Source organism: Diadema antillarum, unplaced genomic scaffold (assembly GCF_040938485.1).
Source record: "Diadema antillarum isolate AM-2024a unplaced genomic scaffold, OU_Dant_1.0 scf00000019, whole genome shotgun sequence".
Lineage (NCBI taxonomy): Eukaryota > Metazoa > Echinodermata > Echinoidea > Diadematoida > Diadematidae > Diadema > Diadema antillarum.
In genome coordinates this window covers 2,096,358-2,117,604 of record NW_027270908.1, presented here as the reverse complement: position 1 = coordinate 2,117,604, position 21,247 = coordinate 2,096,358, and the positions used below count along the sequence as shown (strand labels likewise).

Here is a 21,247-nt window from a genome sequence, read left to right as displayed (position 1 = left end):
ATATATCATTTTAAAGGTACTATTTGTACTTTATAACAGAAACCGTACTTCAAAATCTTCAAAAATGGACTTATTGGTTTTTGCGAACAAACTCTTCAAGTGCTCGAACGGGTCTCCTGTGCGAGTGCTCCATAGTAATCAAATTTCTTAATTTCTTTAAAAAACTAAGCTTGCAAAGGCTTGCGACAAGCTTAGCAGCAAGCATTCCGCGAACTGGTGGCATAGCACACAAGGTTGCAAACTCCCTGCAAGCTTGCAGGTCAGCTAGCCCTGCAAGGTTGCCAGAAGTCAATACACAAGGCTGCAAATTTGCAGGTCAGCTACCAGTAGCCCTGCAAGGTTGCGGCAAGCTAATATGCAAGGTTTCAAACTTTGTGCCAGCTTGCAGGTCAGCTAGCCCTGCAAGGTTCCAGCAAGCTAGCATGTTAGGTTGCGGCTGCTCATTTGAATATTTGGAACCCTGCAAGCTTGCCGCAAGCTTGCCACAGACTGGCCCGCAAGCTTGCAGCGAGCTGGCGAGCAAGCTTGCGGCAAGCTAAAAACTTTGTGCAAGCTTGCAGGTATGTGAGCTAGCCCTGCAAGGTTGCAGCAAGCTAGTATGCAAATTTGCGGCAGCTCATTTAAATATTTGGAACCCTGCAAGCTTGCTGCAAGCTTGCCGCAAGCTTGCCACAGGCTGGCCCGCAAGCTTGCAGTGAGCTGGCCAGCAAGCTTGCGGCAAGCTAAAAACTTTGTGCACGCTTGCAGGTATGTGAGCTAACCCTGCAAGGTTGCAGCAAGCTAGTATGCAAATTTTCAGCAGCTCATTTAAATATTTGGAACCCTGCAAGCTTGCTGCAAGCTTGCCGCAAGCTTGCCGCAAGCTTGCCGCAAGCTTGCCAAGATCTGGCCCGCAAGCTTGCGGCAAGCTAATCCGCAAGCTTGCGGCAAGCTTGCGAGGCATGCTTTACAGATTTGTATATAAAAAGGGTTGTAGCAAAATTAGCCTGTCCTCAATGGGTTAATATTCTTCCATGCTTTAATATGAAGCCACAGCATTCATAATTTTTAGCCATTTTCTCTCAAAGGTTTGAGGGCTCTTGCTGATCTGATTACATGCATCATAATTTCATACCCTGAATTTCATACCTTTTGTCTCTGATAAATCTCCCATAAGATTACTATTAAAGAGCATAACTGGATCGTGTATCTGAAGCTACGTGCAGGGGGTGTTTCATAAAGCTGTTCTTAAAGTTACGAACAACTTAAGAACGACTGGTGATCAGTTCTTGTGCTGAATTATTGAAATTCTGATAAGTACATGTACAGCACATCAGAACATGTTCCAGTCGTTCTTAAAGTTGTTCGTAACTTTAAGAGCAGCTTTACGAAACACCCCAGGTTAAACTTCTTGGACTACTTCCAAGTATACTCAGTCTGGAAGGCAATGTTGAGCATGTGACAGAACCAAATTACCCTCAATATGTGTGATATTGGAATGAATGAAGTAGGTCCTAAATATAACACATGGTTTGCAATAAGAACTGGACACTGAGCATTACCATACTGGCAACATTTTGCTAACATTGCGGCCATATTTTTCTCATCTCAATATTAAGGTTGTATACAAAAATGTGGGGAAAAATATATCCTGTAACAATTTGTAAGTTTAGATTTTAAAAAAAAATAAAATAGTACCTCAAGACCACTCATTTCATTATCTGATTTCAAGGTTTTAGTTGATTCAATAATTGCAGAAACCAAAAATATATAACAATTTGATAATTTTCCCAAATTTTAATGTCAATGATGGTATGTCTATGTGGTCTTCAATGGAAGTACATTGTATTTTCCATTGACTGCCTTTTGATATCATTCCCTACTTTTTATGATAAGTTGCAGATGTACATCATAACATGTTCCCAAAAAAAATTGAGCTATCATTTTCCAAAAGCTATTTGTCATCACCAGAAACTTCCTTGTGCATGTGTACTTGAACCCTCACATTCACAATACAATAGCAGAAAGCATCATAAACTCGCTGGCGCAAATTTAAGAGGGTCATAAAATTCAACACAGACTTCTTCTCTGGCAGAGATTTTAAAGGTATGACTCATTCTCGCCCGTCAAGTTACTATTACCTTTCTATTTATTCTCTTGCCTAGGATCCAAGTCTGACACAACTCTGAGGTGAGAGTGAAATGAAAGATTTTCTATCCCTCATAATAAAGAAGGCTATGTATCACTGAGGGGATAATCCTTTGTGAACACAAGTCGTTACAGCACCAGATTAAAACCAGAGCCTGATGGGGATGAAATGAGAGTCTAAGCCACTGTAATCTGAATAACAATAATCAGCTTAAAGACAGCAGAGGTCTTGCCTTCCTCTGCATGCCTGTGTTGACTCCTTTGTGTGTTATGGACTTTTTTGAGTTCAGCATGGCATTTGCCAGGGACACACTTTCACAAGTTTTTACCTTGCTTTATTTTCAGACACGTGTTGATTTTCCTGTACCATTTAAAACCCCACTTCAAAACCCGTTGAGGACGGACTGATTTTGCTACAACATGCATTTCCCATAGACCCCTGCGGGAGTATACTCGGGCCTCGTCCTCAATGGGTTCATCCAGTGGAAATCTTGTTTAAGCTCGATCACACACTATGATCTTGAAGCAGCTTTTAAAAATTACCATGTCATGGCAAAAGACTGGATGAAAAAGGAGCCACAACATGACAGACTCACGACCAGTAAATATGAACTGCAGATAGAAATCAGCCAGGACTGTATGATAATGCAGTACACATTCCATTCATTCACTGACGCTTCATTTTTTTTTAAGGACCAACAAGAAACTCTTGTCAATATTCTGAAATGTTTTGCTGCCAGGGCTGGTAAACATGGAATACACACATTGTTCTTTAATCTTCAAGAGATTATTTCATGCTTTTCTGTAAAATCGCTATGCCTGCTGTTTGTTCATAAGTTTGGGTGTTTGTTTTTTTCTGGTTGTTGTTGTTTTGCCTGCCGTCCTACCACTACCAGACTCTGCCAGGCAGAATCATATTTCCTCCAAAACATCCTCTTGGTAATGGCCTCCGCCCTGTTGGACCTCAGGGGTCAGCTATGGGGTAAGTAGCACACCCACCCCCATCCCTCCAGAAACCCCTGGGATCAAACTGGGAGACTGCTGCTATCTCGAGCAGGTGGGTGATGTGATGATCTGAGGCCCATTCACAATGATGGTAAAATACCGTGGTGTTTCAAATTGTGCCATTTCGGAAAAAGCACACAGATACATCACCAAATACATTCACAAAATGCTATGGTATTTAGGGCGGTAACCAGAAAGTGCAAACTTTGCCCAAAATATGCTTCCCATCTTTTGGGTGTGAATCATGTCACCAATACATGTACCACCTACCTTACTGCAGTGTATTTCTCATCTAACCTGACATATATCCCGTCTTTTCCTATGGAGATACACTCATGCACAACGCTTTATATACCAGAAATACCATGGTATTTTGTAAATAGGAACAGTACCAAGTAAATTTTATACTGTGGTATATACTACCATGGTATTTCACTAATGAGAACGGTAGCCAAAAAGTTACCACGGTATTCAACACCCATAGTAATTCTTTATGTGAATGCACCTAGTGTTGGGCCTTAGGGGTCAGATATGGGGTACAAAATTGTAAGTAACACACCCACTCCTATCCCTCCAGAAACCTTTGAGATCAAACTGGGGGACTGTCTTGAGCAGGTGGGTGCTGTGATAGATACAAACTGTATGTGAAGTGGAAGGCGAGGACAATCCGGATTTCAAGTCTTGTTTGCCAGTTGCTTTGAAATCAACATATTATTTTTCTTCCCCCATAAGTTTGAATCCTTTTATTTTTTTTTCCCACTGCCCACTCAGTTTATTGGAGGAGAAGTCTTAGGAAAGCCACAGACATTGTTCAGTGCCAGATATAAAGATCAATTTTTGCATTGCAGTGCAATAACCAAAAACTCCTGTATGTGTGAATGTAGATAATGATACTACATCTTTACTAATTTGCCAATGGTAACTATTAAACAGAATGAAACGGCGGGGCAGGGTGGGGTGGAGGTTGATATTTATACTTCTTATGCTACATAGATGAAGTTCTTGCGGTGTCATTTTTGTGTGTGTGTGTCTGTGATATATTGGGGGGGCTGACTTCAAAAACTTTGGGTCTTAAAAAATTGGTGGCAAAATTTGTCACCAATGATCAAAATAACTGAAGTTCAACTAGCAGGCCTACATTGTATACCAACATGTACAGTCATTTTGAAAGGGGTACAATGTGATTGATGTTAGATGGGGTGGTGGAACAGAAAGGTCAGGAGGGTACTTTATTCCCCCCTTGTCAGAGGATTATGAATGGAATCTGGTGGTGGTATGCTCCATTAACTTCAGCCATGAAAGCAAGAGATATCACAATGGAAAGGAAGCTGACAGGCATGGCTTCACTTTGAACTTGAGGTCTTGGATCCAGTTTTGCGATCTCCAGAGCAACGTCACACCTACAGAGCTTCCATCTTTACCAGGACGCTTCAAACCTACACATTGTACTTGCTCAATTGCCCAAGGCAACTTTTGGGAGCATTTATCTAAAATTTTCTGAGGTCTAATCACAATTCTAAATGTGCTTGGGGCAATTTTTGGTGATTAAAAATATTAAATGCAGTTGTGTTTTTATTACTGGTCAGAACAGGGAGGTGAGACGAAACTCACCTCCCTGGTCAGAAACAGCAATTTGAAATGCTAGCAGAGGGCAATTTCAAATGTGTTTGAGCCTCAATGCCTTTCTGTGGAGTAGAAAAATTCACAGCTGTTTTAAAGTGTGTTTATATCGCTTGCCTTAGCATACTTCTACTTCTCTGGTCAAAGAGCACAAAGCAGCTATGTGGTGACAACTCCATTTGATATTACATGAATTTTAGACAGCATCTCGATTATAAAACCTGTTTCAAGAATCATTAATGGATTGTGTACATTTGTATACGCCTTTTGGAATGGGGGTTGGAACATGATTCTATCTACTCTCTAAAAAATATCGAGTGAAAATATTCACTCTTAAAGGAGTGAATACAAAAAAGAGTGAATTTAGAGTGAAATTGGAGTGAATTTCGAGTGAAAATGTTCATTTTCACTCGTTTTAGAGTGACCTCAGGGATCACTCCAAAATCTTCGAGTGATCCCTGAGGTCACTCCAAAATAAGTGAAAATGAGCCTTTTCACTCAAAATTCACTCCAATTTCACTCAAAATTCACTCTTTTTTGTATTCACTCCTTCAAGAGTGAATATTTTCACTCGATTTTTTTTAGAGAGTATTGAGTTAGCAGCCTGCATGGGACTGCATTCAACATGGAAAGATCATCTTCCAAATATGTCAAGCCGGCTATAGCCCCCCTCATGTTTCTCCATCTATTCCAACCCCCCCCCTTTATCTCTCTCCCTCTCTCTCCCTTCTCTCTTCAACTCTCCCTCTATTATATATTATTCCATCTCATTGTTCACTCACTGCTTTATCACTGCTCTTAAGACTCTGAATCTCCTGCAAATTTGACTAGGACGAAATATCAACAAGCAGATTTCCTCCTACCAATATGTTCATCTATGTTTATATCAGACCTTCTCTAGCTAGTTATTATCTCTTTGCCTGTGGCTCTTCCCTCCCCCATTTCATTTCTTAGTCTATACATGTACTTCACTTTCCTCTACCCTATCTATCTAGATACACATCTACCTACCTTTCCATCTGTATCTCTATCGTTCAATCAATGAATCAATCCATGAGTATCTACCTACAGTATCTCTTCATTCATTAATCCATCCATCTATTTATCTATCTATCTATCAATATAAAAAAAAAATCTTTCTCTCTAGCTCTCATTGCTTCTATCATATTACTTAACCAGTCATCTACTTTTCTTAACTCTTCGCAAATCATAATATGTCAGAGAACATCAAAAGTGCCAAGCGCTATTCCATTACTCAGACACATTTACCTCACAGCCAAAGCGTGTCATTTTCTCTACAATTTTGGCTCGGCATATGCCTACTGCATTTCTAGAATAAATGCTTCATAAAAAGTTACATGGCTTTGAAAAACAAGTATTTTCCAAAAGCACTGTGTCGTAGTCTCAAAATATTGTGGCACACAGGGAGCTATACACCATGGCAAACAAAGAGTTAACACTGCATGCTATGAAATCTTCAGAGGTATGAAGCAATGGGCTCTTACCTGACAGGTATGCAAACTGTGAGCTGAGCAGATCTTTGATTTCTGAGGCCTGCATCACTGGAGCTAGAATGTAATAAAAAGGAAGCAAGATATCAATGACTATGACTACATGTATATAATTGTTTACGGTCAGACTGCAGAAATAACCTCACACAAGAGATCTTAAACATTACTGACGTAGTAGAGTTATAGTGTTGGCACAACAAGGTTTGTAGAAGTTGATGCTAAAGGAATGAATAGTACCTTTAACCCTTACTGCCCCCCCCCCCCATCCCCACTCTACTGGATACAATCTTGCGAGTATTTTCTGGTGCAAGAACAAGAAGACATGTCTGAAGACAATCTTAAGTAGCTCCATTCATGATTCCAGAAAATTGTGTGAAAAGGACCAATTTCTGTTTCATTATCTACAGCTGTAGGTCTGTCAAATGAGCAGGGTTCACTCCATGAGGAAAACCATAATGTGAATGGCATATAATGAGTGATCAACAAAAAATATATCTATATCATTTAACAAGACAAATGCTGTCCAAAATTAAGCTTCAATTGACATTTATCTGACTGGCTAGCAGTGGAATTTCTCAAAATGAAAGATTCTTTCACACATGCGTCCATGCAAGACAGAAACTTCAGGCTGCATACCATACACTACAGCTGATTCCATGAAAGGTGATTACACTAATGTACACGCCATATAATAATGGGTGTAATTTTTCCGTGAATCAGGACTTCCCGAAAACTTCACGAGCGGTTAGATTTGCGATCGTGGAGTTACAGTAATGAATGGAGAAATATAAGCATGTACGTCACAGTCATTTCAGGATCAGAGTCAATACCTGACTCGCAAAATTCACAAAAATAAAAACCTCATGAAACATTTGGCTAAAATAGTATATGACTTTAATACGTTAGATGACAGTGGGTACTGAAAAAAGAAAAAAAGAATTCAACAGCCCTTCTCTTGATGGGTAACCATAGCTCATACCTACACAGCTGTGGATGCATGTACACTGTACATCAATAGAAGTTCATTCAGTGCCAAGAGGAAAAAAAAATGGCTTTCTATTCACTTTTGATTTTTTTTTACAATCACACCCACACATCCCAGTCATGCATGTTTTGTGTATAAATCTGCAAATAGGAAACCAGCCACCTATATTCATGCTCAACAGACTGTAAATCCCTGCGGAATGCGGAGAATAGGGTAATTGTCACCCCCTCAGGTTAGAGAGGTGATTATGTAGTCTATTTGCAATACATGATACGAGCTATCCCATTACACACATCTGACGCTGCACAAACAATCTTCCATGGAGTACACAAAAGACAACACAGAAATGAACATGAAATCCAAGGAAATGTTTGCGGCTTATGTGACCTTTCAATGCCCTAATTACACAAATAGACATCTTCACAGTATTATTAGGGATTGTACAGTTTCGGTTGAGACATAACTTCAGATTTCTAACATTTTTTGGTGAGATAATGAAAAACCTCTTATGAAATATGAAAAAGCATGTAATTTTATGAGGAATTCAACGTTTATTTGATGAAAATTGGTTTTGAAATAGCTGAGATATCCAAAAAGAGCGATTCTAATAAAGTGTGGGACCCACACTTTCACACGATCGCTTTGTTTTACCTTGTTTTTGGATGTTTCCGTCATTCCAAACCCGATTTCCATCAAGTAAACTTTGAATTCCTCTTAAAATGGTATGCTCTGTACTATTTCATAAGTGTTTTCTTGGTATCTCGCAAAAATTTAAAAGCCCAATTCTCACCTCCACCAAAACTGTACTATCCCTTTAAAACAAAATTTCACAACTTCAGGATGCAAAACACAAAAAGTTTGTTGACCTTGCCAGGGCCAGCACCTCAGAATGTCACTGGTGTAGTAATGATGACGGGTAACTCAAAAACTTTGATTAAAGGGTGTGTACAGTTCTGATTGAGGTGAGGATTTAGTTCTTCTTCTTCTTCCGTAAGAGTGACTACAATGAACTTGCTGATTATTCTGTCACTTTCGGGGAGGTCTAAGTTGTACAAGTCTTCAAAGGGTTCAAGACGTTACCGTAGTAATCATCATCCAATGAATAGATAAGTAACCAATAAACTGACAAGTCCATCAATAATAGTAATAATAATAACAATAATAATAAAAAAGAAAAGAAAAGAGTGCTAAGCAACTACTCCTGGGCCGAGGCTCGTGACACAAATGTGTCGACGGTATTGGCCTCGACCACTTCCTGGGGTAATCTGTTCCAGTCTTTGACGGTTCTTGGTGAGAAGGAGTTTTGGTGATAGAGAGTTCGGCTGGGCGGGACCAAGTATTGGTGGCTGTGAGTTCTTCTTGGACGTGTAGGGAGTGGTTGAAGCTGTTCTTTAATCATGTTGACATGTTTGCGAGATATTCAGAAACTCCTCTATGAGATGTCAAAGAGCATGCAATTCTAAGGGGTATCAAAAGTTTATTTGATGAAAATCGGTTTTGAAATGGCTGAGATATCCATAAACATGGTGAAACAAAGAGCTCCTAATAAAAGGCGTGGCCTGTCACCATTTATTAATATCACTTTTTTGGATATCTCAGGTATTTGAAAACCAATTTTCATCAAATAAATGTTGATTCCTTCTTAAAATTACATGCTCTTTCATATTTCGTAAGAGATTTCTCATTATCTCACTTTAAATAGGAATGTTCAAAACATGAACCCCCACCTCAGCCAGTACTGTACAGTCCCTTTAAGAAAGGAACACTCTCTACTTTTGTAGCATGGTTGATTTGTCCAAAGAATAAAATGGAAGAAAATCTACCATCCTATGCATGAAATCCTCCTAAAGGGAAAAGATTATGGCGTACAATTACCTGGAAATACCAACCAATCTTTTTCTTGCATCACTTATCAACCAGTTACAGCAGATTTAACATGCTAGGTAGAAGGGGATTTGTTTTTAAAATGTCATCAAGGTGTTTTTCTCTAGGATAACGACAGTAGTGACTTCTCAACGCTCACCTGAGTGCCTTGTTTGAGGGGGAAAAAGACACCTTGGCACATTTTAACAACCACCCTTCTCACCTTCTCATATAACACATAGAATGTGAATCAGAAGCAAGTTTTGCTTTTTGCTGCACAGGGCCTTGTTTCATAGAGCTGTTTGTAAAGTTATGAACAACTTACGAGCAACTGGTGATCAGTTCTTCAGCTGAATTATTGAAATTCTGGTAAGTATAACACATCACAACTGATCATCAGTCGCTCGTAAGTTGTTCGTAACTTCACGAACAGCTTTATGAAACACCCTCCAGGTCTGTAAGTTTCCACAGAACCAGCTGTAATGGTACACAGTTTATCCCATGTCATATTATAGCTCTTTCAGACACACCGAACTGGATATTCAATGATGTATGGATGATATATACAATGTATTGATATGAGACCATTCAGACATACAAGTGTACACAATCAGACATTACACAACATCCCGATTATATGATAATCATACAGCATCATGACATCTCACGCACTGTCATGTTTCATGAGAAGTTCATGAATATGTACGAGTCTTTCCTTTGGAAAGTGCGAACTTTACGCGAGATTTATAGCGCATTGTGTTTTTATTTACATTTCATTACATTTATTTCGTGGTTTGCAAAAAAAACCCTGCCTACTAGATTATACGATGTATGGATATGAGAGCATTCAGACAAGAACATAATACGTCATACAAGTATGTACATCATATCAATATACAGCCATTCAGAAACATAAAAATGTCATATATCCATATAAGATGTCGTATATCCATATCGTAAATTTGTATATCTTATATCCATATCGTAAATTTGTGTGTCTTATATCCATATGTCGTATGTCGCACATCCATATAAATGTCGTATATATCCATTATATGTCGTAAATCCATATGGGATATGTCCTATATCCATAATATGTCATACACAATATCTCGTATTGTACAAATGTACATCCATATAAATAAATGTTCCATCCATACGTCGTATATCCATATGTCATATGATACATATAATCCATATTGCAACTGATTGACAAATTGCCCTACATCAACATTTACGTCGATGTAGGGCAATTTGTCAATCAGTTGCAATGAAAACATCTCGACGGAAGAAATTCATGAATTTGAATATAATCCATATGTCGTTATATCCATGTCGTATGATACATGTCGTACATGTACATATATATCCATGAGAATCTCTAGTCTAAGAAGGGGGGGGGGGGGGATAGACAGACAATCTCTACACCATTTGCCACTGGTATTACTTACTGCAGTGACATCATACCTGAGCTATTTACACTCTGGCTGGATAGACAGGCTCTACTCCCTAGAGATGAAAGAACAGTGCTTAAAGGGATGATATGGTTTTGGTTGTGGTCAGATTAAAAGGTGGGACCCACCTTTTATTAGGAAAACCACCAAAACTATACCATCCCTTTAAAGGGACATTTCAACTTTCTGTTAACATCTCAATACAATGGGCACTTGACAGGAAGTTCAAGAGTTTTTATTTGTTAAAGGACAAGTTCACCTTCATAAACATAAGGATTGAGAAAATGCAACAATATTAGTAGAACACATCAGTGAAAGTTTGAGGAAAATTGGACAATCGATGCAAAAGTTATGAATTTTTTAAATTTTTGTGTTGGAACCGCTGGATGAGGAGACTACTACAGCTTGTGAGTCATATATGCGTACAACAGTATAAAGAAAATATAAAAGAAAATTCAACATATTTTCACTTTTTTCGCATAATAAAAGAGCAATTGACTTGCCTCTTTCTAAAGGCAGGGGGAATAATATTACCCATAACATTTATCGGTTACGAGTCAGGGGAATGTGTACTTTTTTCAAAAGATGGAATTTTGTGAAATTCTCTTTATATTTTCCTTATATTGTTGTACGCATGTGACATCTAAGTTATTCATACACTGCAGTAGTCTTCTCATCCAGCGGGTACTGCACAAAAACTTCAAAAATTCATAACTTTTGAACGGATTGTCTGATTTTCCTCAAACTTTCAATGATGTGTTCTACTAATATTGCTACATTCTCTCAATCCTTATGTTTATGAAGGTGAACTTGTCCTTTAAACATACTACAAGAGAGAAATATCAGGCATTCACTATTTTATTTGAAGACAGCAATGCCAAATCATACTTTTTGAATATCATTTACAGAAAGACGGATCTGCACGATACCAGTCACATCATATAGGCCTAGAGACACAATTAAACTCTACCCATTTTTTAAACCAGACTTCTAGATTCAAGGTACGGCAGTTTGTCTCCTGCACAAAAAGCTGGTACATTTTGCCAGATTGTAAGTGTCTCATACAAGCTTGGCACATCATACTTTTAGTGACTTGGGGGATGATATTTACACAATTTTCATTTTCAACATCCAAGGCATGAGTTTCACATGGGGCTAGATTAATTTTCCACTTAAAATGTTGTTTCCTTGATGGACCTTTCTTAAAATTCAACATAAGAAAATATCCTGATATAATAATCATAGATCATGGATGTATCTATAATTGCATAGAGTTTGGTTGATAAAAACTGATGAGCTTGTACACACAGTGATACTACTGAAAGATAAACCAAACAGAATTATATTTGCTGTCAAAAAAGCTATAAAATCCCCTTTGAAAGAAGGTACATAATCCCTGCAGCTATGATTATGTCGGTGCAGCCCAGCTAAAAGAAGGCAAAAGACGCTTCTGCATTATCTTCAAAGAGGACACGATGTTGCTGCAGCCATTCTGCACAAGTAATGCACAATTCTGGAAGCATCTCTGGTTCAGTATCTGCAGGGGAATTTTATTTATTGGCACAATAAACTTCAATCAATTGTCAATGCTCTCCATGTTAAAGGTGGCACATGGATTACATTTCTAATGTATTGGAAACAGACTAGCCTGATGTTTCCACAATCATTCACTAGGAGATTTGAACTAACAACTTACAAATTTGTAATACTTATCTTATTGCCTTGTGCATGAACATTTACTGCACAATTTGACATTTGTCTTGTTGTATAAAAGTGTCCTGTGACTCAATAGAATCAATATGCATTTTTTTCTCAATGGCATTCTTAGAATATCAGCCAATGTCGTGGTCTTACTTTTTAGTGTCTCATTCCTCTTGCCTGTATTTGTTGCCTTCTTAGATTGTTCACTTTTATCAAATTCTTTTCTCATGGTAGGTTAAACTGAATTGGATTGAATTAAATAGAACTGAACTAAACTGAATCGGATTGAACTGAATTTAAGTAAACTGAATTGAAATGAAATGAATTGAAGTAAATTGAACTGATTTTAATCAGCAACAGAAAATATACATCCTTTTTCAAGGGTATTAAAGCAATATTAATTTTAAAAATGAATTCTTTTCATGAACTATTTGGTAATGTAATTATAAATAACAGTACAAATTGATAATTACAATAGAAATGGAAGGATCCACTAAAAAGTTTAGCCTGTAAGTCATGGACGTGGAATATGAAATGGCATACAGGTAAAGAAGGAAAGGAAGGCTGATTGGTGCCTTTAAAAGTTCACTTCCAAATGTCATCACAGACTGGAGATGGCAGTGAATTTATATCTCACATCGTATTATCCCCCCCCCCCCTCCCCTCCACCGGAGAATGAGATGAGTGCTTGGATCCTTGCATTCCAGTCGCTGTCATTGTCCCACATATTTGCGTTTAACATAGGTGATGAAGTAGTGAGGGAAAACATATTATGCAATGAAACATAGGGGACATAACATTCCCATTTCAGAAATGGGATTATCTATAAAAGATTACACAGACTTGGGGAAATAAGTGGAAAAGTCATTGCAATATTTCACCATGTGATATGATCATATGAAAGATATCATGTGGCAAGCATACAGATACTGTATCACGTGGTAAGCATACACAGGTCAATAAGAAACAAGCTTTCAAATTAACACTTTAACAGTAATCTCACTGTCATATATTGCTTTAATGTGGACAGTTTATTGAAAGAAAATATTATTACTCAAGTAATAGTATTTTAATATTTTGTCCTTTTTTATCTCCTTTCATGTTGCAAGTTTTGTTGAATCTCTTCAAACACAATTTTCTACTTCACACTGTGAACAATCTATGGAAATTTTAACCTCATAAAAGAGTGCTAATTGGTCTCTGATAATCAAAATGCACTTTCTTTTTCTGAATCGAACTTCTGCACATGGATGCATCACATTGCATAGGAACAGAAAGCATTAAACACAAACGCTGTATTCAGCACTGCACTGGCCTACTGTATAACGAGGAATGTTCACATGCATTTTAATTTCGCGAATTTTACAAGAACCACCATTCCAATCTGCAAAATTAAAATGCACACAAAGGCTTTTGTCTACACTATGCATTGAATGCCAGAGGCACTTCACAAAAATTTCAGGCCATGAAAAAGGCCTTCGGCTCCAATTTGTGAAAATTTCATGCCACTAAAATATTATGTTTTACAGTATCTTTAGAGCTCAAGAAAATTTTTAATAGCAAGTTGTCTCCTACCACCACCCCTGACATATATGGTGATGACTATAGTGAATCAAATGGTGAGAATATTGAAGAATATCTTATAGACCTGAACATAAATTTACAATCTCAGTGAATGTCTTATCCTTTTTATGTCACACATTGTACACTCACATAATGTCTACCACTGGATAATTTAGTGATATTCCTATTGACATGCCATACAAAATGTGACAAGAAACTAGTGTAAAACATGATATTCGCCACATGAAATTTTCGCGAAATGGAACCAACGGCCTTTTTCCGGGCATAAAATTTTCACGAATTGACACTGGCATTCAATGCATATAGTGCAGACAAAAACTTTTGTGTTCATTTTAAATTCGCAAAATTAAAATGCATGCAAACATTCCTCATTTTACAGTATTTTTATACATATATTTTGCTTCCACATCATGTTTAGAGAGACATACAGACCTGGTAGCTTGACAGCTATGCACTCAGATCGAGAACTGGACCAGCCATACATAGCCATGATTCTCACTTAGCCCCCTCCCAGAAAGATGAAGGCGAGATGGAGTTAGTAGGAAACATGAAAAATATTCCTCCTTTCCATTCACAACCATGAGTTTAATTGAAATATCTTTCATATGCTGAAGTAGAGGAAAACTTGATAACAGTTATTAGTTGCAGGTGAGAAAAGTCAAGAGTAGTAGGTAGCTATTTCAAATATCTCGAGGCACATCTAAAACTTGTTTTTCTTGATTGTCTTTGGTTCTTCTTCCCTCTATCTCTGAGGTCCCTGACACTATCACATCACAAGGGATACCAGCAGGGGGTGGAATCATACAGTCATTAGCGAAGACCGGTGTCCTCTTTCAGAAAGAGAAAAAAAAAGAAGATGCACCCCTAGCTCTCATTTCTTGAGAGACACAATGGTCATGCAGTGAGAAGCCCTAGAACAGATTTGTTGTGATGGCGGTCACGACCGCCCTGAGATGACACAAGCAGGAAGCCAGGATGAAAACTAATGCACCATGAGAACAGCCACCACTCGAAAAGCTTGTTAAATCTTTCCGAATTGAAACCGTGGGTTAACTCCACATGACCTCATCCTCAGTTCACGGGAGGTCCCTGCAAAAGAGACACAAACTCTTGTGTCCAAACGAAATTATTCCACGACGCCTGTCTTCCTGTATGCGGCAGCAAAGGGGTGGGAGGGAGATGTCCAGTCAGCGAGCTTCGTCGCAGACTGGATGACAACTGGAAGATGTCAGGGAGACTGGGATACCGGTAGGCGGTCTAGACAGATGATGAGTCCGCCGAGATGTTCGTTTGGAAAGAGGATAGAGAGAGATGGAGTATGTAGGCCATGGGATGGCAGGATGCTGTAATCACAACGGGCTCAGGGGGAAAGGGGGATGGATATACTAAGATATTTGTGTCTAGGTTAAAGTGTACAAGATGTATGTTGAAATGTACAGTTGTACATGTATGTTGAAATCTGTATCAATGTGAAGTTTTTCATGTGAAGAAGTGAATGGGGGATTTCAGCATCTGAAATTGAATTTACTAGATCTGAAAGGCAGATTAGTCAGTAGGCCTAAGCTTTAACTTTATAGTGCAGGCAATTGTGAATAATTGTTTAGTTCTGTAGTTTCTCCATGATGACTATCATTCTTACACTCAAATCATTATGTATGAGGTAACATGACGAGGCTTGACGATTCATGTGCTTATAGCGCTTTATAAATGTATTATTATTATTATTATTATTATTATTATTATTATTATAGAGGAGCTGATTCTTTTGCAAGGGACTGACTACAGTATATCTTATGCAAAGCATGTGCGACCAAATCATGGTCACATGGAAGCAACTTATAGATTTTTGAAATAGGAGACTATTTTAGAAATTGCATGTATTCATTCCAACTTCAGTTGACTGTCAGCAATGTCTGCACGACAAGAAATGGTAGAGGCTTCCCTGAGTAATTTAGCCTTTTCTGTGCCAATGAGTTAAATGTGCTGAGATTACACACTCGTAGAATATCTTGTAATTGTCAGGAAGACAGGCAGTAAAGATCGAAAATACAATGGGTGATTTCAAGTTCGGTGCTAGTACTAGTGCTAGCTCCCAAATAACAGCGTTAAATTGAGCTCCAACACCGACGGTCAGATTAACGAGGCGATACCGATCAAAATTATCGATCACCAGCACAAAGCTAGGTGTTGGAATGACAGCATAGCGAGCTCCGCGGGAATTGCTCAACGAAAAAAGTGATGGCGCGTGATAACAGTCAAATATTAAAAGATGTAGCCAAACTGCTATTAAAGTTTAAGACACATAGTGAGGAAATCGGATTAAAATGCCACAAATTTCATTCATTCCCCAAAATACAACTATCTTAATTTTGCTCCCAGGCTCAGATTTATATATGCTCCATGTCTGGAGTGTTCGTGTTCTTTACGTGGGCGACCACTGCATTAGCATAGACTTTGCACTTAAAACGTGCATCTATAATATACGGGTCTTGCACGGCAACGCTAACACCAGCACCGAACTTGAAATGAAGAAAATGATAATCCCTAGGGGCTAGTGTTAGTTAACAGGGAAAAAGCATGTAAATCGCTATTAAACACAAGCGGCGGAGCTTGGTTCAGCAGACGACATTTAAAACCGAGTTCAGCACCAACTACCGGAAATACGTCATAATTTTTGAGGTCAACTCCCAACACCAATTTGATTTCAAGTTCAGTTTTATCGCCGGTGCTAGTGCTGAGATAGCACTAGCACTAACACTAGCACCGAACTTGTAATTACCCACTGTATAAACAGAAATATTCCACCACTACTTTGAAGCAAGAATTCCTACCTCAGCTGGGGATTAAATTGTGTGTAGGTGGAAATTTCTAATGACTATAGCAGCTCCATTTCATTATCAAATTTCGTTTTATAAATGGCACTTTCTCGTATGTTTTCCACTTGAATTTGTTGTGGTATTCCAGGTCCACTGGATCATGTAAAGATGACATTTTCCTATCAAAAGAACCATTCATTATGAAATAGGATTACTTTTTCATACCACTAATTAATTTTTGGCATAAATATCAAAACTAATGTAGGACTTTAAGCACTTGCAAAGAGTCTATCTGCCCATGGACCATGATCTGTCTATCTGAGGTTGTACTGATACCCTTTGGAATGATATACAGGAGTGATAACAGGAAATGTGTTCCTTGTGATACTAGTGGCATGCTGGGGTATCCACGGATGACATCAGCACAGAGCTTCGGATGACGTGATATAAACTGATTTTATACCGAACGTTAACTGCACGGAGGTTTTGTTTCCAGTTCTTGGCATTGGATTCAAAAACCAGTTTAGGGTATTATGGCACAAGAAAATTGGAGTTCAGTATACATAAATATCAAATTTAGGTTGATTGAAGATATATAGCTGTTTGAAGCTGAAAAAAAAAAGTGTACATCAATAGGATAATTGACTTTGAAAAACATTAACAACTGAAAGCGGTTATAGGATGAAGGTATTAACATTCATGTGCCAATCAAATTCTGAGCTTTTATCAAGATCTTTAATGCACATTGTTTGGACTGTACTAGACTGTTGGTAAATCATTTAGTAAACACATTCTTTTACTGGCAAAAAAATAAATAAATAAATTAGTTGCAGGACCATCACTGTCACCCCTTGCACTCTTCCAATAATTCACTGTTTCACAGAAGAATACACTTTGTACAATATGTAGCTTTAACCCATTCCTCTCCATGTTGAATTCTGAAACCACACAGGCCACCAGGTTAATTCTCTTGAAACACAACACATTGTTCTGATTTATTTTACTCTTCTATCAATGTCAACTTGAACGGCAGCGTGAAATGGTCTTTCCCTTTAAAAAAGGGCCATACAAATGGAAAGTGTTTCTGCTATATCCTGTGCAGAACTATGTTAGGAAATATAATATGAAAATGAGAAATTAGAGATACTCAATATTGTATGCACGAGTCTCACACAAAAAAAAAAATAATATTTTGGTCACCTGGTCACAATGGTCTCCCAACTACACCTAGAGGTGCAAGATACATGAAGTACGTACAGACATAAAAACTGCCTAAAGTTTCAAGCTCTTTGCTGCACATATTGCTCCAGTGTTTTGTTGTCTTTACTTAACAACATCCCCATTAGAATATTTACAGCATTTACACTGAATGGAAAGGTATACTAAAAATCATTATTTAGTTGGTGTTTTGATAGGTCACAATGTAATATACTCATGAACTGTATCTGATGGCAATGCATGTTTGTGTGGGTGTGTGGGTGGGTGTGGGTGTGGGTGTGCTTACAAACACTGGAGTGTGGTATGTAGAATGCAAATTTCACACTCACACACTGCATTAAATTTAAGACAGGGTTCATGACCTGTAAGACATGTTGTTCTTCCAGCCCTGCCCACGGCTCCAAGAGAGGACAAATAATCAAGGACCAGGAATAGATCACAAATTGCCCATGACATATCCTTGGCAGTGATGAATGGGTGATATTCCCAGCTTGTTCACTGGAGCTAACAACCCTACCATGTCTACAGGCTAGGAGCAGGTACAGTGACCTGAAGGGGCTCCACCAAATACTACTAATTTACTACACAACAACAACAACTACTACTAATACTACTACTACTACTACTACTCCTACTACTACTACTACTACCACTACTACTACTACTACTACTACTACTACTACACGTACTACTACTGCATTGTACTACTACTACTACTATTACTTCACTAAAACTGCTACTCCTATAGAGTACTACTAGACCCCACTACTACTACCCTATGTAATTACTGAACTGCTAAAACTCTACTAGATAGTTAATGTTTATATGACTAACTACTAATTATTACCATAATCATGATGACAACATTAATTATACCACTTTGAAAAACTTAAGTAAGTGAATATAATGATAAAAGCTAAACATAAGCATATTTGCATTACCACCTATATCAATATAATAAAAATGATAACTGATGAGAAAAAATATCAATAGTTATGCTAATCATGATAATGATAATATAAATAATAAGAAGGAAAAATGAATGAATGAATGAATATTATGCAACAAGCATGATTTCATCCCTAGAATCAACATATCATCCCGTTACAAGTCTACTTTGTGTTTAAACTGGCAGTACAGAAAGTGCACAACACCCTGCAGAAATTCACTGAGGGACAATAGCCAGTGCATCATTGCTGCATCCTTTCTTGCAAAAAAATAATAATAATAACAATAATAATAAAATAGAATAGTCATTTTTACACAGTAACAAGTATACTGTACTTGCATTGGTATTTCATAATATTCTCAATTAAAAAAAGAAAAAAAATGAAATTCAAACAACACATCAGATCCTGTCCTTAAATTTGACTTTTGTGCAAAGTATAATCTAGCTGGTCATTTTCTTTTTCCTTGCTATGTATAAAGTATAAATTCAGTTAGATATCACTTGATAATATTGACACTAGTGCATAGTGACCCTGAATCTTCTAAAAATGAATTATCTTTGGGCCACTGACCAAAGCATCCTTGATTGTTCTCATGAGAAAATATGGTTGACTTAAAAAAGAAAGAACTTGTTTATTCTTTGGAAATGACCCCAAGCTTCATGATGACCTGATTCAGATCTTAAGTTGATGTCCACTGTGGGTGAGTGTTGTCATACACAATCAAATCCAAACTGATTATGATTCTGTGATATATATGGAATGGCATCAATATTATGAAATCACTTAACCGTAGCGTGCCTTTTAGTCACTACATGTAGGTCACAAAAGTAGATCAGTCCCTCCATGCATATTCGTTGTATACAGTGTTAGTTATGAAACCTCTGTTTCCACAGTTAGCTAGTTAGAGATGTCTGTTTACAGAATTCATTCAATAACAATACACAGACTATAAACTCCAACAGTGCACAAGGGTAGAGTTTTTCCTCATTTCGAGTGGCATCAACTGATAAACAGAGAATTAATTATTTTATATTACAGGGTTTTGATTAGAAACCCTTGACTTTCACCAGTTTTGCTCTGCACAGAATCACAAAACTGGCTCTGATTGCAGGGTGCTACATAAAGCACTTGCCCGGGGCAAGTGAAAATCAAATTTGGGCATGTGTTTTTGAACAATGAGAACAAATACTTGCCGGAATTGGGCAAGCGAAAAGTTTTGAAGCCACCTTTTTTTCACTTATTCCCTCCAACAAACCCACAAAGTCTACCATACAGAAACCCAAAGATAATGGCTGTTCAGAGATGCAACACACTTTATACAGTCAAACCTGTATAGCGACCACCTGTCTATAGCGGCCACTGAAAAATCCCCCCCCCCCCCCCGAGAGAAAAGCCCTGTTAAAGACCCTGTGTATGGCAGCCACCTGTCTAACGCGGCCAGCGGCCACAAATTTTGTTTCCCGCGGTAGATTTTAACCTGTCTATAGCGGCCAAAAACCCAATGGAGCCGTAGCCACGCCTATAATTCAGCATGTTTTTCTGCTTTGTAGTGGTGTGGGCAACGTTCAGTGATCGCCACCACTGCATTCATCCCTCATTAAGTCATGATAATGTTCTAGTGTTAAGCTTTCTTCACGACAATACACATACTGCTGTGCAACAATTTTTATATACATCGCCATATTAATGCATGTAACACACTTGATCGGACCAAGTTTGTTACTCCATTGTGTTTTCTAAAGTGTGTGAATCAATGTGTGCTGTTTATTCAAATGATAGTGTGTTATTAAGCCATTGACTTACACATGACTTTCTATACATTTATCATTTTCTTAAAGTTATATTTTGGACTTTCTTTTCGAGCAAGTAAAATTGATATTCGGGCAAGTGCTTGCAGCAAATTTGAGAATCTGCTTGCCCGACTGGGCACATGGTGAAATAAAGTTATGTAGCACCCTGGATTGTGCAGTGGGTTGCCTCGTTCTCGATCACAAATCTATGATTATTAGTGGCCAGGCTGTTGTAGCCTTATGTTCTATTTTCTTCCTCCTTCCACTACACAGCAGAACTGAAGAAATAGAAAGGTGGAAACACAAGCATGCTATCATAATTCTGAGAAAGCTATCGAAATATCAGTCTGCTGAAGATTATACTGGTCCTGCATTTGTTGTATGTCAGAAATAAGTCATGAAGTGGATAAAGATAGATTCATGTTTTGTATCGGTAGAACATCACTCTTTCCTGGCAAAAGAATATCTCTTCGTAGCACATATTGTGTGCAGCATTTATAGGGGATCTATACACTGACTCTATTGGCTACTGGCTTCAATGGTAGAGCCAGTATCAGGAGTTATCCATATTTAGGTTTATGCCATAAACTAAAAGGTGGAAATACAACATTCAATTTCATATT

General features: G+C 38.0%; 1 protein-coding gene across 1 annotated transcript in view; it reads right to left on the bottom strand.

The window, feature by feature from the left end:
- The window catches only part of LOC139728750 (uncharacterized), a 278,601-nt gene that overhangs the window by 251,788 nt on the left and 5,566 nt on the right, over window positions 1-21,247 (bottom strand). Inside the window, exon 3 of the mRNA XM_071639694.1 lies at window positions 6,258-6,320. Coding sequence (XP_071495795.1) covers window positions 6,258-6,320 — 63 coding nt within the window. The remainder of the gene's footprint in view (window positions 1-6,257; window positions 6,321-21,247) is intronic.